General features: G+C 40.6%; 1 protein-coding gene and 1 long non-coding RNA gene across 7 annotated transcripts; one reads left to right on the top strand and one right to left on the bottom strand.

Annotated features, from left to right (window-relative positions):
• Nucleotides 1–835: 835 nt before the first annotated feature.
• Nucleotides 836–22,549, bottom strand: LOC102080033 (immunoglobulin superfamily member 3). Of its 6 annotated transcripts, XM_019353222.2 has the most exons (13): nt 22,354–22,549; nt 20,810–21,184; nt 20,276–20,692; nt 19,726–20,133; nt 19,173–19,538; nt 18,149–18,514; nt 5,792–6,157; nt 4,694–5,059; nt 3,459–3,830; nt 2,973–3,356; nt 2,440–2,853; nt 1,481–1,873; nt 836–1,385 (listed from the first exon to the last, which is right to left on the bottom strand). In XM_019353222.2, the coding sequence occupies exons 1-13, from the start codon at nt 22,424–22,426 to the stop codon at nt 1,186–1,188; spliced, it is 4,500 nt and encodes a 1,499-aa protein (XP_019208767.1). In that variant the 5' UTR covers nt 22,427–22,549; the 3' UTR covers nt 836–1,185. The 6 variants fall into 6 exon arrangements, with proteins under 6 accessions (XP_019208767.1, XP_019208769.1, XP_019208768.1 ...); XM_019353224.2 differs by lacking the exon at nt 4,694–5,059; XM_019353223.2 differs by lacking the exon at nt 5,792–6,157.
• Nucleotides 11,585–14,794, top strand: LOC109197648 (uncharacterized). The gene is made up of 3 exons (XR_002058751.2): nt 11,585–11,669; nt 12,028–12,176; nt 13,216–14,794. It is a non-coding gene; the product is annotated as an uncharacterized LOC109197648 (long non-coding RNA).

The following is a 22,549-nucleotide window of genomic DNA, read 5'->3' as shown; positions in this document are numbered from 1 at the left end:
TGCAGACAGAATAAGTAAGGTACACATGAAAAGACAGTAGACGGAAGAAAAAAAGTGATGTAAAAAGAAGAAAGAGAGAAATACAGATGACTGCGATGGGGAATGTTAAAAAAAAAGATACAGGTGACACGTTTGACAGTTTATATGAGATGACCCTTCCACTTTTAGTGCCCCTGTGCATTTCAAATATATTTGGCTCCACACACAAAAGCGAGGCAGTTTTCTTCACAGTTAACATAATCAAAACTAGCTATAGGTCTCAATTCATCAATGAGCGCCTCATCATGTGTATGAGGATGGCCCTGACTACATTCAAGGCTGACAGGACTAAGATTTACACCTATGTACAGTGATTTTTTTTGTAATTTTAGAGGACTCACAGCCGTGTGCTCCAATCCACACACAAATACAAAGCAATCTGACTACATGTTAAACTGTTTTACAAATGAGTACATGAAAACCTAAGTAAATACTCATCATTCACGCACAATTTAAGTTCTGCTCACAAATCGATAATTTTCTCTATAAAAACCCTTTCTGTGCATACAAACGTCTGAAACTACACGTAACGCCTCTCCTCGCTCACAAAACCTTGAATACGTGTGCACCACTCACCTGGAACTCACAGATGATGTCGCACGCCCACGTGGGGTTTTCAAGCAAATTTTATGCTGTCAACTTTGCACAGATCCACAAATGTAAGCTGCCTGTATAGCGGGCAAAAGACCTGCAACTGACAAATAAAGGCTATCTCATCTCATCTCATCTCATCTCATCTCATCTCATCTCTGCTTTCTGTTTGTTTATTTCAAAAAAGTGGACACTTGTAAAGTCAGAAAGTAAAAGAAAAGTAAAAGTTTATTTATATAGCATATTTTACAGACAGATGTCGCAAAGTGCTTCACAAGAGAGGTATCAAAAACACAATACAGTCATAAATACATCATAAAAGCCCTGGTCTTTTGGAAATAAAAATGTCTTTAGCTGCTTTTTGAAGGTCTCCACCGAGTCCAAACGCTGTAGAGATAGAGGAAGTGCATTCCACAGTCTGGGTGCAACAGCTTGGAAAGATCAGTCCCCTCGAGTTCTGAAACAAGTGTGCGGGACCGCTTGTCTAAAAGTAGGTGGAGTCCAACTAAAAACTTTTGCATATGTGCGTTTAAAAAAAAAAAAAGCTTCTGCTGTTCAGTCATCTCCACTTCGGCTGGTGTTCATAGGCACTGATTCACCCCAGAGAGACGGCCCTGACTTGTTTCCCAGTGAGCCTTTACTTCTGCACATCGTGACTACGAGTAGCAATAGGACTAAAACTAAGACGATGAGAATTACAATAGCTATTATTATATAAGTCCTTGTGTTACATTCAGAATCGGCATTAGCATCACCTGCAAAGAAGAAGACAAAGAAAGGTATTTCCACATCTTTTGATATTTACTGAGAAAAATGACGTGTTAAGAGAAGTGTGTTAAGACATGCCTACCTTCCGTGAGAACACTGACATTGAAATGCCCTGACTTTTCCACTGCAACTTTTCTCCACCCACGAGACAGAGAAGGCAGCCACTCCTCTACCTCACAGAAATACAGGCCACTATTTTCAGGACCAGGGTTCAAGAAGGTGAGGCTGAATTGGCTGGGGTCAGGGTGGTCGTATTTCAGGCGAACATTCTCCCCAAACCTGTCCTGTAGAGTCGAGTTTCTGTAGACTGTGAATATGGGGCGCTGTTTAGTTTCTATTTCTTTCTGCCAAAACCATGTGACCTGGAACTTGGATTCATGGCTGGATTGTTTGTTGATGTTACAGGGGATAGTCAAATCCTGGTTTCTGCTTGTATTCATCTCTGCTTCCTCCTTTGGAATAGAGAGATTGTTTTCTGTGAATACGCACAAGGATAAAACTTTTGTTTAACAAGGTATCAGTAAGATCTAATGAAATTTCAGGGGACAAGGGGGGAATCACAGGCAGGAAACATTTGACATTATACATTCTTCCCTATTCTCTGGCTTTGCTCTTTTGCTCCTGATAATTCCATTTCTTGAGAAACTTGATGTAAACCTTTTCAAAATGTGTTTGTCCAGTTGTTTTATAAATGTATTCTCACCTTACCAAATATTTAATTCTAACTTTAGGACACGTCACAGTATAGACACAGCTCTGATCAAATCACCAATGATTTACTAATATCAGCTGTCTCTGGGCTCTTAAACATACTCGTGCTCCTTGATCTGAACTCTTCTTTCGATATAATCTCTCATTACAAATAAAGAGATTAGAACGAGTTATTAATGTTACCTTTGGTGTTAAAGACTTATAGGGCTAATGAAGGAAAAAATCAGGAAAAGTCAGGAAAGAGGAGGAGAAAAACATCCATGCAAACATAAGCTACAACATTAAGAACATTAACATTCCAACAGAACACTTCTAAAGGTGTGATCATACCTGTTACTTTTACACTGAGTTTGATAGCACCACCACTGTCTGAGGCCTTCAGCTGCCAGTGAGCTTCATGGTCCAGTTGGTGTTGATCCACTTGGCACCAGTAGGTTCCACTATCCTCTTCATGGGCTTTCTGAATACTTAGGTAAAAGCTTTTCTGAGTGGGTCTGGACAGGCGTAGCCGCTCCTGCAGGCCTCTCATGTCTTTGTTGTCTGGGTAACTCACCAGGCCGGTGTGGTCAAGCTCCACCAGGGAGGCGTTCTTCAAAGAAGAACTGTGTGCAGCATAACGCCAAATGACTCCATAGAAAACGGAAGAACCAGAAGCTCCTGAGGTGATGTTACAGTTGAGCTCGACTTCTTCTCCTTCTTTGGCAGTCAGCTGCTGCTCTTTCTTATCTAAACGAAGGTTGGGAGCTAGAAAATAGAAATAGAAGAAGTTATATATCTCTAAATGGTATATTTAATTTATTTTTGTGCCAATTGTATATGGCATGTGAACATGTTTCTGAAGTATGAAAAATAAATGTATTCACCAGGCTCAGTAATTGTTAGCACTGTGCTTTTGGACACTGTTGAGAGCAGATACCATTCACCACGAGGATCTTGAAGCCACTCGCCCACTTTGCATGTATATGAACCATTATCTGAGATTCGAGCTTGCCGAATAGTCAGTTCAAAAGTGGGTCCTTTGCTGCGCCTCATGCTGATTCGCTGACCCAGGTCCACCTTGGATTCCATTACTATGGAATTCCGGTCCAAGCTTACAATGGTCTTAATTCCTGCATTTTCCTCATGCAGCCAGGTGATAGAGTAGAGTGATGATTCAGACGTTTTTGTGACGATGGAGCATGTTATTGTTATGTCAGTGTTCATGTTTCTTGTCAACGCAGGGATGGGTGACACATCAAGTCTGCTTACTAGAAAAGGGAGACAATATTTTCATTATTTTCTGAGGAAAGAGGGAAAAAAATGACTCTTTCTATTCAATGTTGCTCCAAAATGGCTGCAGCTGGCAGTACCTGGGTTGTTTACTATCACAGCAAGCTGATTGGATGCTTTCAACTCCTTGTGCACATTCTTCAGTAAGACAGACACATTACACTGGTAGTTTCCTCCTTCTCTGTGGCTGGTACCAATGACCAGCAGATAGTAAATGACTTCAGTTTTTCTGCTTTCTACTCGTAGCTGGTAGTGGTTCTGATCTGCAGACCAACTGATGGTGCCATTAGGGGAAAGTGTCAGGATGGTGTCTGGTGTTTTAGCCTCACGTTGCACGCTCCAAGTCACTGTTACCGGCATGTGTGGCCCTCTGACCCGGCACATCAACTCCAATTTTTCTCCAACAGTCACCCGACTCTTGCGACTGATTAGAGACACTCCCATCAGCGTGTCTGACACAAAAATCCAAAATAGTCAGTGACAGGAAGTAAGAAAGGAGAAGCTGGTGATCAAGCAATCATGAGTGTTAAAGCAAAAAAAAATCATGAATCATTTCACCTTTTAAAGAAAAGGTTAGCTTGATTATAAAAATGAATACACAAAAATGACTTTCATCCAATATGTCACATGACATCTATGTCTCAAGCTTATAAATGTATGCATTAGCCAGTTTTAGCCCTATATTTATGCAGCTACGTGTCATTTGTAAAAAAAACTGTAAACGAAACCTAAACCACATTTGCCCTAAAACAAAATAGTCAGTCAAACACAAACATTCTAAGGATAGCTTTCGAAAACCTGGCTTGGCTAAAAAAAAACGTTTGTGCTTGTGGTTTGTTAATGTGCAACCTACCTGCTGAGTGTTAATGTGTCCTGTGGAGGTCATATAGCTATTAAAATGCAAAGAAATTAAAATAATTCCTTTTACCATCCTGCCTATCAGTCTGATATTCAGCATTGTTTGCCTATTATAACCACTACCCTCCTTTTCACATATGCTGCTCACTGTCGCCTCTTTAACTTATATCTCCAAACAAACAGCTAATCCTGAGCTGCCCCTGTCATATACTCATTGGTAATTCTGTCCATCTTCAACTTGCAATGAAAACCTTAGCATCGTCAAGCCTTTTCTGTTTTGACAGAGCCAACAAATCATACTTCATAGAAAGTTAAACCTTCCCAAAGTGGTTTTAGAATACCTCAATTAACCTTTAAAACAAATCACACCACTCAATAAGAACAAACCCCTGTTACAGTGAAGGTAATATCATGTCTTGAATAGTTTGTACTATACAAACACACTGACACACCTTACCTATAGAGATCACTGTCACAGTGGTAGTTTGTGTCTGGTTGTGAGTCTTGCTGTTAGGTTTGCGCTCAGACACAGCACACTGGTACACTCCTGAATCAGACAGTGTGACCTCATCAAGCTCTAAGGTGAAGTTGTGAGTAGCTGGACGCATCACCCTCACTGTGCGACTCACGAACTCCTCTGCTATCTCTGTAACACCCTCCTGACTTATACTGATGATGTCGGTGAACGAGGCCATTCGTGCTGATTTGAGTTGCCAGGTGACAGAGAGTTGACCTTGAACCCCATCCACTTTACAGGAGAGATGCAGCCCGCCCCCTTCGGCCACATTTACAGCCTGCTGCATTTTGACAGACAGCCTGTTTTCTGTGAGGAGATGAGGCAACAGACAGATAGTATGACTGTGTTTGAGAAGAAAAAATAATTTCACTAACAGTAAAAAAAACCAAACCAAAAATATGCAACCTAACACTTTAAGCCTTAATACCAACAGATTAAAATTAACAATGTAAACCCTGAATAACTGAGTGTGTCTGTGTTCACTATGACACACCCTGAGGCTGAAATGCTACAACTAATAATATTCAGTCAAACATTCTGAAGACAGTTTTGTTTTCTGAAAGCCGTACTCACAATTCAGCTGAGAAACACACAAAACAAAACGACTTTTGCTTGTTGTTAATAAATGTGCAATCTCATTGTTGAGTGTTGAAATGTGGAAACCTAAAATTTTGACTTATGATGATACAAAAAGTAAATCCACTAAATAACATGATTATACTTTGTAGATGTATTCCATCTAGATTTCCTGTGGGGTAATGTAACGTTTGATTTAATGTGGTTCAGTAAACAAAAGAAGGGCCGTTTTCTTGTAATATGTCGCTACGGATTAAAGTGTTTAATGAATATATCTGTAAGTAAACAGTTAAGTACTCAAACTGACCAAAATCCATATATTTACTTTGTTATTCCTTCTATAATATTTGAAGTGTGGTTTCACAAAGAAGTGTTAGAATTTATAATAGAAACACCTGTTACAGTGAAGGTAATATCATGTCTTACATAGTTTGGACTACACAACACACTGACACATCTTACCTATAGAGATCACTGTCACAGTGGTAGTTTGCGTCTGGCTGTGAGTCTTGCCATTAGGTTTGTGCTCAGACACAGCACACTGGTACACTCCTGAATCAGACAGTGTGACCTCATCAAGCTCTAAGGTGAAGTTGTGAGTAGCTGGACGCATCACCCTCACTTTGCGACTCACAAACTCCTCTGCTATCTCTGTAACACCCTCCTGACTTATACTGATGATCTCGGTGAACGAGGCCATTCGTGCTGATTTGAGTTGCCAGGTGACAGAGAGTTGACCTTGAACCCCATCCACTTTACAGGAGAGATGCAGCCCGCCCCCTTCGGTGACATTTTCTGCCTGCTGCATTTTGATTGACAGCCTGTTTTCTGTGAGGAGATGAGGCAACAGAAAGAGTTAATAACGTTCAATCAAATTAACCTAGTGTATGGGAACTTACAGGTTCCTGGGAGAATCAGCAGTATTGAGAATAATTAGTGGGAGGTGCTGAGGTAACAAAAGGCTGTGCACCAGGTGTGGTAGGCCGTTGTTTTGTTCAGTGAGCGGGGTTGATTAAATACCGGCCTCATCTTTGTGCAGTAAATGTACTATCAGCTAGATGAGTCACTTTAGCCGATTAATTAATAACCTGGGGCTGGATGTTTCTTTTAGAGGTATGTCATAAACTTTAAAGAAAAACGAAACAAAGCAAGCTGGTGTTAATAAGGGTTGGGTAAGTTACTTTAAATTAGTAACTTAGTTACATTACTAGTTACTTCTCTAAAAAAGTAACTCAGTTACTTCAAGTTACTCGTTACTTTCAAAGTAACTAGTTACTAGGGAAAGTAACTTTGGTTTTACTCAGAATTCTCTTGTTAATGTGTTGCTTCCGTAACTGGATACCCAGCCAGACTGCCAGTCTTCTAGCTTGCTTACTTGCCACAAGTGCACTGTGCCACCTACCAATAGAAAGGAAAAAATAATGTGCACATTTCCACGAGAGAAATCCCACGCCTGGACCGTCGTTGACCGCCGCCATGATTCTAGCCTGCTTTTTACATCCAACACAAAAACTGCAGTCGTGGTGCTTTTGATTGTACTCAGAACTTGGAAATTCTGCCTTCTGAATAGGAAGATGTAGGTAACACCAGACTGCAGATGAGCTGCATACAGAGCTGGACTGGGACAAAAAAATCATCCCGGGCATTTTGACTAGAGACCGGCCCACCATTATAGGAAAAATCATAAAGACTTTGAATGAAAACAAACACTGTTGTGACAGTGATGTACACTGTTCTGATGGTATATATGTATCAATCTATCAATTGTTTGTTGTAAGACTCAGATAATTATTTTTTTTTAAAGCGAGACATTTTAAATGAGAATAAGAAAGTATTTCCTTGTCCCCCCCTTTCCCTGTTAATGCCCTACCTGGCCCCCTGGCAACACTTTGCTAGACCCGCCCCTGCACAGTTACCAGCTGTCAGCTACGTAGAAAAGGATCCTGGTGTTATTTGTCTGTCAGAAACAGTTCATAACTTCCCTTCAACTCATCCATGTCACCTAAAAGGTAAACCTGTTTCTCCATCACCTGTTCAGCTCTGATGATTCAGTAAGGACATCTCCTGGTTTCATCTGCATGTTTCCCTCTCACCAGATAACCAAACCGATATCATGACCAGCAGCTTTACAGCTGTGGCTCCAGCAAACATCAGCTGATACTAGAAATTAATATTAAATAAATTCTAACAACAGCTGATCAAGCTTAAACGTGCTGCTGTTGTTTAACGCGACATCCGCTGGTTTCCTCTTTCTGGCGCAAAGTGGGCGATAAATAAACAAGAGAGAAAAGCCGATCAGCTGATCATTGATCAGTTTCGTGATTGAAGTAGAAACGGGAGAGAATGAGAGAAGAAGAGGCAGCTGTGCAGCTTCAGCTTTGTGTCTTTTTCATTGTAGCTGAAGTCCGGGACAAACTGTGTTCCTTTTCACCTCAGTACGAAACGCGTAATATTTTCTCTGAATACCAGACGATTCTGTTTTTTACGGGACGGTTGGCAACTCTAATAATTAACCGTATGAACAAAATAAAGTTCAACATCAGTAACATAGCACCCACCCAGCTGTATAGAAACTCCGTCATGCTAGCGCGTACGAAAAAGTCAGCACAACGAAAATAAACTCCACCTAAACTTGGTTTATATCTGACCCAGATAGACTGCAGGTCATAACTTCTTACCTGAAGTTCAGTTCACCTGACACTCGGACCGGCGGCCGCTTCGGGTCTCTCCTCTTGCCTCCCTTTTCCTTCATCCACCTGCTGGCTTCCACCACTTGCTAATGTTATTGAATCTGTGGAAGCTCCGCGATATCCACCACACGGAGTAACGAGCCTATCTAAATCCCAGTAACGAGTAACGCGTTCCTGGTTTTGGCATAATAACTAGTTACCGTGCTCGTTACCACAATAATAACGTAGTTACTGTAACGCGTTACTTAATAACGCGTTAGTCCCAACACTGGTGTTAATGAAGTACCTCTTGACCCATTTTGTTATTTTATTGATGCAAATTTATGTTAAAACCCTTCCTCAGAAATGTTAACCTGTAGCTGGCTGAACTCTGGAGATTTACATCTTTAATTATTGAGCATATTTGTAGTAATGCATTCGTGTATGATGTGTTAATGCTATGTGTGATTCTAATTATTCTCTGCTTCTGTTTGGAATTCCAGTCATGTGCCAATTATTATCCACTGGAGTTTTTAAATGGTTTCTATTTATATTTTTTTGTTTTAGATATTGTGTTAGTGATTTTAACCCTGGTCCTGCTGTCATCTTTAAGGTTTCCTGGTAGCAGCTGGTGTGTTCACTGGGAGTGGTCAGGTGTTAGGTCGGACCTGGTGAGGTGATGGAATTGAGTGTAGTGGGTTTTGGAGTGTGATAACTGAGTTAATAAGTAATAATTTTAATAGTGCTTCACACTGTGCCGTAACCTCTGTGTGTGCCCTTGTTAAGTGAATTTTAGTAGGACCAGTGGATGTAGTCAATAAAGCTACTTATAACAACAGTTGCAGTGGATATTTTGACTGCAGTGTTTGTCTCAACTTTAACAGTTGCCAGCTCTCTGTGGGAGTAAACAAACAATGTAAAAAGTACAGTGATTTAAACCCCTGAATAACTGAGTGTGTATGTGTTCACTTTGACACACCTGTGGCTGAGACGCTGACCCACTGTGGGCTGGAGTCTTTGGCTTCTCCTTCAATAAAAGCATCATCTTGGCCTCTCTCTTGAGGCCAGACTGTACAGATATACTCTCCCTGGTCCTCAGTTCTCACAGGCTTTAAGATGAGACGGTAATTTCTGTTCCCAGTCCGGGCGGCTCTGAGCTCTCCATTTTTCTGTCGAACACTGTACTCCGGTGCCACAGTGAGAACGCCTGTGGGACCAATGCGGGCCAGCTCCACACTTCCCTTGAGCCATGCTACAGAGAAGAATCTTTTCTCCACGTCCTCTGTGTTTATGTCACAGGACAGCAACAGCTCCTGCCCCTCCTGCAGCGCTGCTGGCTGTGCTGAGATTTCCACTGCCACAGACGGAGACGATGGCTCCACCACCTCTACTCAAGATAAAAATGAAAACAGTGAGACATCCACACAGGTGTCTATAGGATAAGTAAACATTAATGCGCTGACCAATATCAAGTTGTGTTATAAATATAGCACGACTGAGTAAAATCAATGAAATCCTCCCCACCTGTGGCTTTAACTGTCAGGGTCATTTCTTCGGCATTCTTCTGTATGATGATGTACCAGGAGCCATCAGGATCTTGGATCCACTCCTGAGCCTGACAGTAGATCCTACCTTGGTCTGATGGCTCAACCTCAGCCATCTGTAGGTTGTATGCGGCCTCTCCCCATTTATCTAAGCGTATGAGACCTGCTTGGTAACGCCTTTCAAACCCCTGGCCTGGGCTCAGTGTAAAATCTCTATTCAGAGAAATGATAGGCTGAGCGTCCTCCTGTCCATCTTTATGGAGATACCAGGCAACAGACAGATGGGTGTGCTGGCTGGTGCTGCTAGAGGCCAGGCATGTTAAAGTGAGAGCTTCACCCTCATTTAAGCTCAGTGGTGTGGAAGCAGATGATGAGACACTCAGGGAGTCTTCAATCACTATGAAACCACATCAGACAAATGAAAAGTCATGAATGCTCTGACATCGTCTGTACCATACCTACATGAAGACACATTCAAGCGTTTTATGACTGAAAATCAGGATGGTGATTGATTACCTTTAACGACTGTCTTAGCAGAATACTCTCCATCATAAGCACCTTCTAAGTTGACTGCAGTACATTCATATTCCCCTTCATCAGCTTTCAGCAGGCTTTTTATCTCGAAGCGGACTGAGTTTGGTGAGAGACGTTTCAAAGCAATTTCATTTTTTCTCACACGGATTAGGTGATTGGAATATCCAAAATTATCATCATTGGAACTGATGATTTGGATGTCCCTGTTTGGGTTTGAAGGCTTCGTCATACGGAATTCAAAATGTTTGTCAGTGTTTTCATTTCTGAAGCCACTCACACTGCAGGTGATGTAGAGGGGAGAGCCTAACACACGATACAGAGGCCCAGCTTGTACTTCAGTTTTCACTCTGGCCTCTCCTGAGTAAAGCACAGACAAAACACAAATGAACTCATCTGAATCCTGAAACTTCAAAATGTCACTCATGTATTTATAAGTATTAAAGTATCTAACATATACTGTAGGTAGGTAGGTTATGGCACACTGCATGAATTGTGCATTGAACATCCATTGATATATGAAATGTTACAGGTGCACACAATGTTTTCAGAAAGATTTTGATATTTTTTCTTTTTTCAAGTTTTTCTGTGGAAATATGTTTGCATGACATTTATGATTAAAAGAAAATGTTTGCAAGTTTTGTCAGACATCACTGGTAACTGTGTGGCCTGTTGGCTTGATTGACTTTATTTATTTCATGCAGGAATATATTTTTCCCCACAGAAAGCAAACATTACTACTTTGTCATAAAAGCGACTTGCGAAAATAATTTGGAGGAGCTAATTTTCTTTCATGTAGCAACTAAACTGATATTAAAACTATAGAGACCAAAGAAGAATTAACATTTATCAATCATTGAATTTACTCTGAGGTTTTTGCTAAATGCAATTTCATAAAATGTGAAAAAACCCTTTACAGACAACACAAACAACATCTTGGGTTTATCTGAGACATTAAACTTAATATTATGGAACTACTGGAATTCACTGTACTACTTACCACAATATAAAAGTTGACCCAAGCAGAGAAACACACCCGCCCTCCAAAGAGAGAGCACGAAACTCATCGTGAGCCTTCAACTTCAGGCTCAACACTGTACGTCCTCGGCCGCGACCAAGCTCTTGGTTAATGTGTACTGTGTTACTGTGTAATCTCTCTGTGCCTTTTCATGCCTGTATTTGCCTGCGCTTCAGGTACGTTACCTCTCGGAAACCTTTCACGCCGTAAATGGGAATATAATGACGTGCAGTTTCTTGGAAATGTTATTCCGCGTCCCGCTGAGGGAGACGGCTACTATTGTGATTGGCCTGTTCAGACTGCTCCTGTGCATTTCCGGCCTCAATAAAAGGACTCGTACATGTCAGTGAATTCCTGGCGGGAAATTGCCAAACAATGTACGAAGAAGTGGAAAAACTGGAAGGACAACTGGGCTTCTTTTTTTCTTCCCCAAAACGAGTGGGGAGAGAAAAGGGCAAAACTGACCCCCGCAAGACATTAAAAATACATGTCTTAAAAATAAAACCTGCTGGACAGCGAGTCGCTTCCACCTCTGAATTCGTGTAAACGAAACTCATGTCTTTGCTCGTTCCCAGCAGGTGATGCACGTTTTTGACATTTACATCCATGATCATATTCTTGCATAGGCAGCTTGAGATAAAGTAGTTAATTACGCTCCTTAGGACCACCCCATCTAAGTTCGACCTCTTTCTGCAAACTTTGCAAGCTTGAATTTATTTGTTTGAATGATGCTGTATATTAATGAGGCAATAGTACCACCTGGTGGAGAACATAAGGACGTACAGTTTATCCAGTCCTATTCAAATCGGCATTTTAATTTGCAGACTGCTTAAAAATAGTGGGGAACTTTATTTTTAAATGCTCATAAAATTAACACCATAACGTTTTATGTTTTTGTCATTCTCTCCCCTGATGCCATTAAAAAAATATTGTTAGGTACGTTCAAAAAGGCATAAAGAGCTGTCCAGGGTACACCTCGCCCTGTGGTGGCTGGGAAAGGCTCCAGCCCCTCCAGGACTCTGAATTGGACATGCAGATGAGAATGAATGGATGTATTCAACAGAAATGTTAAGAAAGTATTTTAGGTATGAGACTGCATTACTCCTTAGACGAAATACACCATATTAAATTCTGGCTAAGAGAAAAGAGACTTGAAATGATGAAAGAAAATGTATTCTAGTGAAAACTGTTCAGGACGTGTTCAAGAATAAAAATATTAGAAATTCACTCTGAGTGAGACAGAATAGAAACTGCAAACAAAACAGAAATGCTCTGTGGGCTAAACCGTGAAGCTGCCACAGGCCACATGCCAATCAGTGATGTTTTTAATTAGCAACAAAAAAGAAAACCAGCTAGAGATGCAAAGTGTTTTTACCTTTCCCTGCACTGCCATGCTTCGTCCCTGTATGAATCAACATGGATTATAATCACAACAAAGACAGAAACTAATCTATAAAAGTTATATATGGCACAGATTCACAATTTATTCACACCTCCTATGGAACAATACATAAATAACACCACACAAACTTATTTTGAGTTTTTTTTCCAGTTCAAGATAGCACATAATTAAGCAGAAGCCTGCTAATAATGGGTGAATTGCATGTAGTATCATGTATCATGAAACCTTTTCTTAGCTTCATTATGACTTTGAGTCTCCTTTGAGCTATAGACTGGACAATATGATATTCCTACATCTGGACTAGATCATCTTTTTGTCCTAAAGTCCTATTTTGAGACTTACAGTGTTTCACAGGCCTGCATGTTTCATTGTCACATCAAGCTGCTGCTCAAAATGCAGGTGAAAGACACATTTACAGAAACATTGAAAGAAATAAGGGTTAAGTTTATCACCAGAATTATAGATTCGATTAAAAAAAATTGGTTTTGGATGGAGATCTTGGTTGTGAACCAGAGGCTGTGGAACCACTTTGGAGCCACCCATAAGGACCAGCGAGTTTCCCCGGACATCATCTGTTCCTTCAGGAAACTGCAGTCACCTGCTATCAGTGCTCACATCCTGTTGTTTTAGCGGACATAATGTTTAACATGTTTGCGGTCTAAATGTTGGGGAATATTGCTGACATTTATATTTGGGACTAATTGGAATTTCCTTTCTTTCAGGTTTGTGATCTTGAACTCTGGAATCTTGAGCTGATGATGGCTCTGGACACAATATCGAAGGACCACAAAACTCAGTAGCTGTACTGAAGTTAACAACCAACAAATCGTCCTTATTATTATCGCCAACCCGATGAAAAAGAAATATTGCATCCTGTTGTTGGAGCTAGATGGAAACCTAGGGGTTCGTCAACGTTATCTAGACATTTCACCCAAAAAATGTCCTCATGGTGGTGCTAGAGGAGAGGCCACAGGATCCACAACATTACGAGTGGCATTAATATTCTTCCTGGCACTTTGCCATTCAAGTGTGTTAACCAACCAGACAGGCAGCATGCACAACTGACATATGAAATCTATTCATTGTTTGTGTATGCAGGTATGGACAAACAGAGTCATTGTTTTTGTAAAAGCAGTGTTCTTTCAGTGTCATTTCCCACGAAAAGAATTATTTATCACAAGGCCAGAGATTGTATGCCTACTGCTTTAATATCACTGACCTCCATCATATAAAATTATATAAAATCATATCCTTCAATGCAACATTTGTGCAGTGATTTGCCTCCCAAATTTTATGTTTTTTTTGTTTGTTTGCCCCGACAGTCATTGCCATGGCAACACAAGCAAGTGAAATGACTGTAAAGTTCAGAGGGAGGCTGTACCAAGAAGCCCAGTCCATCACTTTGTAAAATTCAAAACCAAAGGCAGCACAGCAACATCTCTCTGAGGCCGAGAGAACTACAGTCTGCCATAAAGTGTTCTTTTAATCTCTCACATCATTCAGAGAAACGCTGCAAGTTTTACCTCAACTTGTATACAAACACCACACAAAAGCCTTCCTTCCTTTCTTCTTCCTTCCTTTTCAGCTGTTCGCTGAAAAGTAAATGCAACAAGTTGATTCTATGCTAGTCTTTTTAAAGACTAGAGTCTTTAACACCTTTTTAAAGGTGTTAAAGATTCATAGAGGGTAATGAACGAAACACTAAGGTGAAATAGAGAAAGAATGACAGAGTGCGAGACAGCAAACATATATAGTACATTGCATCCTGTAAGCCCCTGCATAGCCACACACTAATATTATTTATGTCTTTTTATATATTATTTATTTTGACACATTGACACATCAAAGTGCTAACTTTATTTTTTACTTTGAAAGCACTCACATCAACATAAGAGCAGTCTTTCAGGGGCAGTAGACCTGCCCAAGCCTATAACTTTTGAAAAAATAAAATTCATAGAGAAATACAATCCATAAAAAGTAACACTAAACTTAACAGCCAGTGGGACAAATGCAAGATGAATAACCACGAATTAAAATGCTTTAAACGGCTGACCAATACCTATGACCACCATATGTGTGCAGTTCATTTTTACAATCCATCGATATTCAGTATGTTATCTATTGGAGATTATGTATCGGAATTTCAGGAGCAGGACCACGCCTCCAAACACACTCCTTCCAGCTGTCATCTATACAGGTTCCCCCAGTTCTGCAAGCTGATCATTCTTGTTTACGTGCCCCACCCTCCCTCCCTCCTTGTTCTCTATTCTTTAACTTCTTCGCTTCTATTTAGTACATGGGGATCTGCCAGGCCCGTGAGCCATCGCCAGTCCCCTTCGAGGCCTTCCCCAAACCGCAGCTCAATTCATGTCAAAGCATTCACTTTTACCTACCAAAACGCTGTCAAACCTAAAATGAGGACCTGGGCCCAGCTAGTGAATTGATGAACTGTCAAGGTCTATTGTTTATGTGGGGTTTATCTTCAGTTAAAAATTCAAATCAGAATTATTGTTTCAAGCCACAGCAATGAAAAAAATGAAATGCTAGATTGCATGTGACCAACATAAAATAAATGAGACATATATATACACACACACACACACACATATATATATAACACTGTGCATCATGGCTCAGATGCAAATGAGAAATACTGTCATCATCAAACAATTTGCGTAAGCTTTAGCAAAACAATTTTGCAACAACAGCAAAAAAAGGAAAAGTTTGCATTAGTAAGCATCTTGTGAAAATTCTTAAGAACACTGTGGCGATCAGTATCTAACATTTAAATGTCTGCCACATGGACAACTCAGCAGGATTTCGAGACCACACAGTCATTCTGAGCATTACCATGGCACTTCCCGGTTGAGTAATTGCTGAACTAGTTAGACATTCACCACAATTTATGATAACTGCATGAAGACGTGCTACATTGCAACGTCTTCGCAGATGTGAAGCCACAGACTTGCCACAGTTCAGCTGCTTGTGCATTTGGGCATTAAAAATGAGCAGAAGAATCTATAAAATGAGAAGTGCCTTTCTAAATTTAGTTTCATCAACTCCTAAAGAAAAAAATTCTTCCTACCTGTACTGAAAGTAAATCAGCAGAGCTATTTCATGGAATGTTATAAACAAATGAATGGACACAATGATTTTAAATGGAAACTTTTGCATATTTTTGCATCATATCTAAGAGAAACCAGAAAATGTCCCTGATGTTCAGTCGTCTCCACTGGGTTTGTTGTTCATAGGTAGTGATTCAGCCCAGAGAGATGGAGTTGACTTTTTTCCTTGTGAGCCTTTACTTCTGCACACCTTGAACATCAGTAATAATATAACCACCACTATGATGATGAGAACTGCAATAACGATTGTATAGGTTGTTGTGTTACATTCAGATACGGCATTAGCATTAGCATCACCTGCAAAGAAGAATACAAAGAAAGGTCAAGGTCACCATTATACTAGTATGCAAAAAGATTCTTTCAGCTGGGGTCAGCCCCCCCCCCCCACCCCCCATATTATAGCTATATAAAAAATAGCCCCCCAAAATAGCTATACCATTAGGGTCCCAACAGAACACTTCTAAAGGTGTGATCATACCTGTTACTTTTACACTGAGTTTGATAGCACCACCACTGTCTGAGGCCTTCAGCTGCCAGTGAGCTTCATTATCCAGCTGGTATTGATCCACTTCGCACCAGTAGGTTCCACTATCCTCTTCTTGGGCTTTCTGAATACTTAGGTAAAAGCTTTTCTGAGTGGGTCTGGACAGGCGTAGCCGCTCCTGCAGGCCTCTAAAGTCTTTGTTGTCTGGGTAACTCACCAGGCCGGTGTGGTCAAGCTTCACCATGATGGCATTCTTCAAAGACGAACTGTTTGCAGCATAATGCCAAATGACTCCATAGAAAATCGAAGAACCAGAAGCTCCTGAGGTGATGTTACAGTTAAGCTCTACTTCCTCTCCTTGTTTGGCAGTCAGCTGCTGCTCTTTCTTATCTAAATAAAGGTCATTGGCTAGAGAAAGAAAAAAGAAGATGAAGTTATATGTTTTTAAAATGATATGTTTAATTTATTTTTGTGCTAATTATATGGCATGTGAACATGTAGTATGAAAAATAAATGTATTCACCAGGCTCAGTAATTGTTAGCACTGTGCTTTTGGACACTGTTGAGAGCAGATACCATTCACCACGAGGATCTTGAAGCCACTCGCCCACTTTGCATGTATATGAACCTTTATCTGAGATTCGAGCTTGCCGAATAGTCAGTTCAAAAGTGGGTCCTTTGCTGCGCCTCATGCTGATTCGCTGACCCAGGTCCGCCTGGGATTCCGTTACTATGGAATTCCGGTCCAAGCTTACAATGGTCTTATTTCCTGCATTTTCCTCATGCAGCCAGGTGATAGAGTAGAGTGATGATTCTGACGTTTTTGTGACGATGGAGCATGTTATTGTTATGTCAGTGTTCATGTTTCTTGTCAACGCAGGGATGGGTGACACATCAAGTCTGCTTACTAGAAAAGGGAGACAATATTTTCATTATTTTCTGAGGAAAGAGGGAAAAAAATGACTCTTTCTATTCTATTTAATGTTGCTCCAAAATGGCTGCAGCTGGCAGTACCTGGGTTGTTTACTATCACAGCAAGCTGATTGGATGCTTTCAACTCCTTGTGCACATTCTTCAGTAAGACAGACACATTACACTGGTAGTTTCCTCCTTCTCTGTGGCTGGTACCAATGACCAGCAGATAGTAAATGACTTCAGTTTTTCTGCTTTCTACTCGTAGCTGGTAGTGGTTCTGATCTGCAGACCAACTGATGGTGCCATCAGGGGAAAGTGTCAGGATGGTGTCTGGTGTTTTAGCCTCACGTTGCACGCTCCAAGTCACTGTTACCGGCATGTGTGGCCCTTTGACCCGGCACATCAACTCCAATTTTTCTCCAACAGTCACCTGATTCTTGCGACTGACTAGAGACACTCCCATCAGCGTGTCTGACACAAAAATCCAAAATAGTCAGTGACAGCAAGTAAGAAAGGAGAAGCTGGTGATCAAGCAATCATGAGTGTTGAAAGCAAAAAGGAGATGCAAATACATGGCTACAAAACCACAACTGGTTTCTCAGTCTACACAATATGGCTATTGTTATGTCACCATTCATTTCTTACGTAAAAGCAAAGAAAGTTTAACATTATTATGAAAATTATCCGATAAACGTTGCCTTCATTCAGTAAGTGTCACAATACCTATGTCAAAAATGAAATGTGGAAACCTTTATATTTTGGCCTGAGGGGAGGTCATATGATTTTGACAATGCAAAGGATAAATGTACTGAATAACATTTAGTAGATTTCCTGTGGGTTAATGTAAAGTTTGGTTTAATTGCAGGGGTACAGTAAACAAAGGAAGGATTCCCAACGGTGACAAGATCTCAATATCAGGTTTTGGATATTTGTCTACCATTTTCTTGTGATATATCACTATGAGCTAAAGTGTTCAATGGACATATCTGCAAGTAAATAGATCAATAGCCAAGCAGATCAAAATCCACATATTTATTTTGCTAATTTATTATTAAACAAATCAAACCACTCAATAAGAAGAAAAACGTGTTATAATGTAGGTAACTATACAAACACACAGACACATCTTACCTATAGAAGTCACTGTCACAGTGGTAGTTTGTGCCTGGTTGTGAGTCTTGCCATTAGGTTTGCGCTCAGACACAGCACACTGGTACACTCCTGAATCAGACAGTGTGACCTCATCAAGCTCTAAGGTGAAGTTGTCAGTAGTTGGACGCATCACCCTCACTTTGCGACTCATGAACTCCTCTGCTATCTCTGTAACACCCTCCTCATTTATACTGATGATCTTGGTGAACGAGGCCATTGATGCTGATTTTTGTTCCCAGGTGACAGAGAGTTGACCTTGAACCCCATCCACTTTACAGGAGAGATGCAGCCCGCCCCCTTCGGCCACATTTCCTGCCTGCTGCATTTTGACTGACAGCCTGTTTTCTGTGAGGAGATGAGGCATGAGACAAATAGTATGACTGTGTTTGAGAAGATGTGTTCACTATGACACACCCTGGGGCTGAAATGCTACAACAGATAATATTCAGTCAAACATTCTAAAGACAGTTTTATTTTCTGAAAGCCGCACTCACAATTCAGCTAAAAAAATACATAAACCAAAATAATTTTTGCTTGCCGGTGATAATTTTGCAATCTGATTGTTGAGTGTTGAAATGTGGAAACCTAAAATTTTGACTTATGACAATGCAAAGAGTAAATCCACTAAATAACATGATTATGCTTTGTAGATATATTCCATCTAGATTTCCTGTGGGGTAATGTAACGTTTGATTTAATGTGGTTCAGTAAACAAAAGAAGGGTTCCCAAAGTATTACATTAAGTATGTTTTGGATATTTGCCTGCCATTTTCTTGTAATATGTCACTATGGGCTACATGGTTTAATGAATATATCTGCAAGTAAACAGATCAACAGTCAAGCTGACCAAAATCCACATATTTACTTTGCTATTTCTTCTGTAACATTTGAAGTGTGGTTTCACAAAGAAGTGTTAGAATTTATAATAGAAACACCTGTTACAATGAAGGTAATATCATGTCTTGAATAGTTTGTACTACACAAACACACAGACACATCTTACCTATAGAGATCACTGTCACAGTGGTAGTTTGGGTCTGGCTGTGAGTCTTGCCATTAGGTTTGCGATCAGACACAGCACACTGGTACACTCCTGAATCAGACAGTGTGACCTCATCAAGCTCTAAGGTGAAGTTGTGAGTAGTTGGACGCATCACCCTCACTTTGCGACTCATGAACTCCTCTGCTATCTCTGTAACACCCTCCTGATTTATACTGATGATCTTGGTGAACGAGGCCATTGATGCTGATTTTTGTTCCCAGGTGACAGAGAGTTGACCTTGAACCCCATCCACTTTACAGGAGAGATGCAGCCCGCCCCCTTCGGCCACATTTACAGCCTGCTGCATTTTGACTGTCAGCCTGTTTTCTGTGAGGAGATGAGGCAACAAATAGTATGACTGTGTTTGAGAAGTTAATAATAAAATAATTAAATTTCACTAACAGTAAAAACAAATAAGCAAAATCACCTTGTGTAATCCTTAATACCTACAGATAAAATTAACAATGAAAAAAGGAAAGTGAGTTGAACCCGGAATGTGTTCACTTTGACACACCTGTGGCTGAGATGTTGACCCGCTGTGGGGTGGAGTCTTTGGCTTCTCCCTCAATAAAAGCATCATCTTGGCCTCTCTCTTGAGGCCAGACTCTACAGATATACTCTCCCTGGTCCTCAGTTCTCACAGGCTTTAAGATGAGACGGTAATCTCTGTTCCCGCTTCGGGCGGCTCTGAGCTCTCCATTTTTCTGGCGAACACTGTACTCCGGTGCCACAGTGAGAACGCCTGTGGGACCAATGCGGGCCAGCTCCACACGTCCCTTGAGCCATGCTACAGAGAAGAATCTTTTCTCCACGTCCTGTGTGTTTATATTACAGGACAGCAACAGCTCCTGCCCCTCCTGCAGCGCTGCTGGCTGTGCTGAGATCTCCACTGCCAGAGACGGAGACGATGGATCTACCACCTCTACTCAAGATAAAAATGAAAACAGTGAGACATCCACACATTAAATCATGAAGGCAGTTGTCTAACATTAATGTGCTGACCAATATCAAGACATATTATTTAATATAGCATGGCTAAGCAAAATCAATAAAATGCTTCCAACCTGTGGCTTTAACTGTCAGGGTCATTTCTTCGGCATTCTTCTGTATGATGATGTACCAGGAACCATCAGGATCTTGGATCCACTCCTGAGCCTGACAGTAGATCCTACCTTGGTCTGATGGCTCAACCTTAGCCATCTGTAGGTTGTATGCGGCCTCTCCCAATTTATCTAAGCGTATGAGACCTGCTTGGTAACGCCTTTCAAACCCCTGGCCTGGGCTCAGTGTAAAATCTCTATTCAGAGAAATGATAGGCTGAGCGTCCTCCTGTCCATCTTTATGGAGATACCAGGCAACAGACAGATGGGTGTGCTGGCTGGTGCTGCTAGAGGCCAGGCATGTTAAAGTGAGAGCTTCACCCTCGTTTAAGCTCAGTGGTGTGGAAGCAGATGATGAGACACTCAAGGAGTCTTCAATCACTATGAAACCACATCAGACAAATGAAAAGTCATGAATGCTCTGACATCGTCTGTACCATACCTACATGAAGACACATTCAAGCGTTATGACTGAAAATCAGGATGGTGATTGATTACCTTTAACGACTGTCTTAGCAGAATACTCTCCATCATAAGCACCTTCTAAGTTGACTGCAGTACATTCATATTCCCCTTCATCAGCTTTCAGCAGGCTTTTTATCTCGAAGCGGACTGAGTTTGGTGAGAGACGTTTCAAAGCAATTTCATTTTTTCTCACACGGATTAGGTGATTGGAATATCCAAAATCATCATCCTTGGAACTGATGATTTGGATGTCCCTGTTTGGGTTTGAAGGCGTCGTCATACGGAATTCAAAATGTTTGTCAGTGTTTTCACTTCTGAAGCCACTCACACTGCAGGTGATGTAGAGGGGAGAGCCTAACACACGATACAGAGGCCCAGCTTGTACTTCAGTTTTCACTCTGGCCTCTCCTGAGTAAAGCACAGACAAAACACAAATGAAGTCATCTGAATCCTGAAACTCCAAAGTGCCACTTGTGTATTTATAAGTATTAAAGTATCTAAAATATAGGGTGCACAGGCATGTTACAAATGAATGATAGAATGAATACACAATATTTTCAGAAAGATTTATATATTTTTTATTTGTTAAGTTCTTATCTGCAAAAATATGGTTTTTATGACATTTTGGATAAAAAAAAGAAAAAATGTTTGCAAGTTTTGTCAAAGATATGATCACCCTCTAGGTGATGGCCACAATCAGCCATATGACTGAGTTTTTTGTTAGTTCCTTTTTAAGGAAACTGTGGGTTCCTGTCACGAATGGCTGAGGTAGTGTTACAAGTCTAGACCAAGATTACGAGGACAGGAGTGCTATTCAGATTGTGATAGAAATCTAATTAAATCAAATAATGTGTACAATCATCTTCTTTTCATCCAAGTAAAAACTGCTTGTTTTCTTGAGTCACTTTATTTTCCCTCATGTAGGAAATATTTTTTCCCCAGAGAAAGCAAACATTTTGTCACGATCTGCGGCCTGCAGATCATGTGAAACTGAATGAGGGCCCCAATGCAGGAGACACTGACAGGCAGGAACAAGTTAACATAAAGTGAGCTTTCTATTAAGACTGATCGAAAAGGTATAAAATAAGAGAAACCAAAATGGAACAAATTAAACTGGGAAATACGAGGAAACATGGAACCTGAACGACAGGAGGGTGGCTGAGGAAACACTCAGACTAGGGGGGAGACTGAGATAATATGTACACAAATGATGCAAATGATGCATGAAAATAATCTGGAGCTAATTTGCTTTCGTGTAGCAATTAAACTGATATTAAATATAGAGACACCAAAGGAGATGAACCAGTCAGTTTAATCTCGGAGCTTTTTTTTTTTTTTTTTTTTTTTTAAACGATGCAAACAACACAGACAATATTTTAGCTTTACCAAAGACGATGAGCTTAACATGCATATGTATTGATGGTAATTATATATTATTATTCTATTCAAAATGGACATGCAGTGTGTTCTTACCACCTGCTAACTTTAACACAGTTAATATTCTGACATCTCCAGTGAATCCTCGAGGTCACTGACTAGAATCCACTGCAGCTAAAGGAAACCAGTGTACCACTTACCACAACGCAAAAGCTGACCCAGGCAGAGAATCAAACTGGACCTCCAAACGGAGAGCAGGAAACAACTCATCATGAACCTTCAGCTTTCAGGCTCAGCACTTTACGTCCTCGGCATAGCCTCTGTGATCAAGCTCTTAGTCTGTGTGAAAATCTGCCTGTGTCTTTTCACACTTGTTAAAGTGGTTTATGTTTCCTG

The sequence above is a fragment of the Oreochromis niloticus genome, linkage group LG16 (genome assembly GCF_001858045.2).
Source record: "Oreochromis niloticus isolate F11D_XX linkage group LG16, O_niloticus_UMD_NMBU, whole genome shotgun sequence".
In the NCBI taxonomy this organism is placed as follows: Eukaryota; Metazoa; Chordata; class Actinopteri; order Cichliformes; family Cichlidae; genus Oreochromis; species Oreochromis niloticus.
The sequence above is the reverse complement of the archived record's forward strand: the minus strand, read 5'-3'. Positions and strand labels throughout refer to the sequence as shown.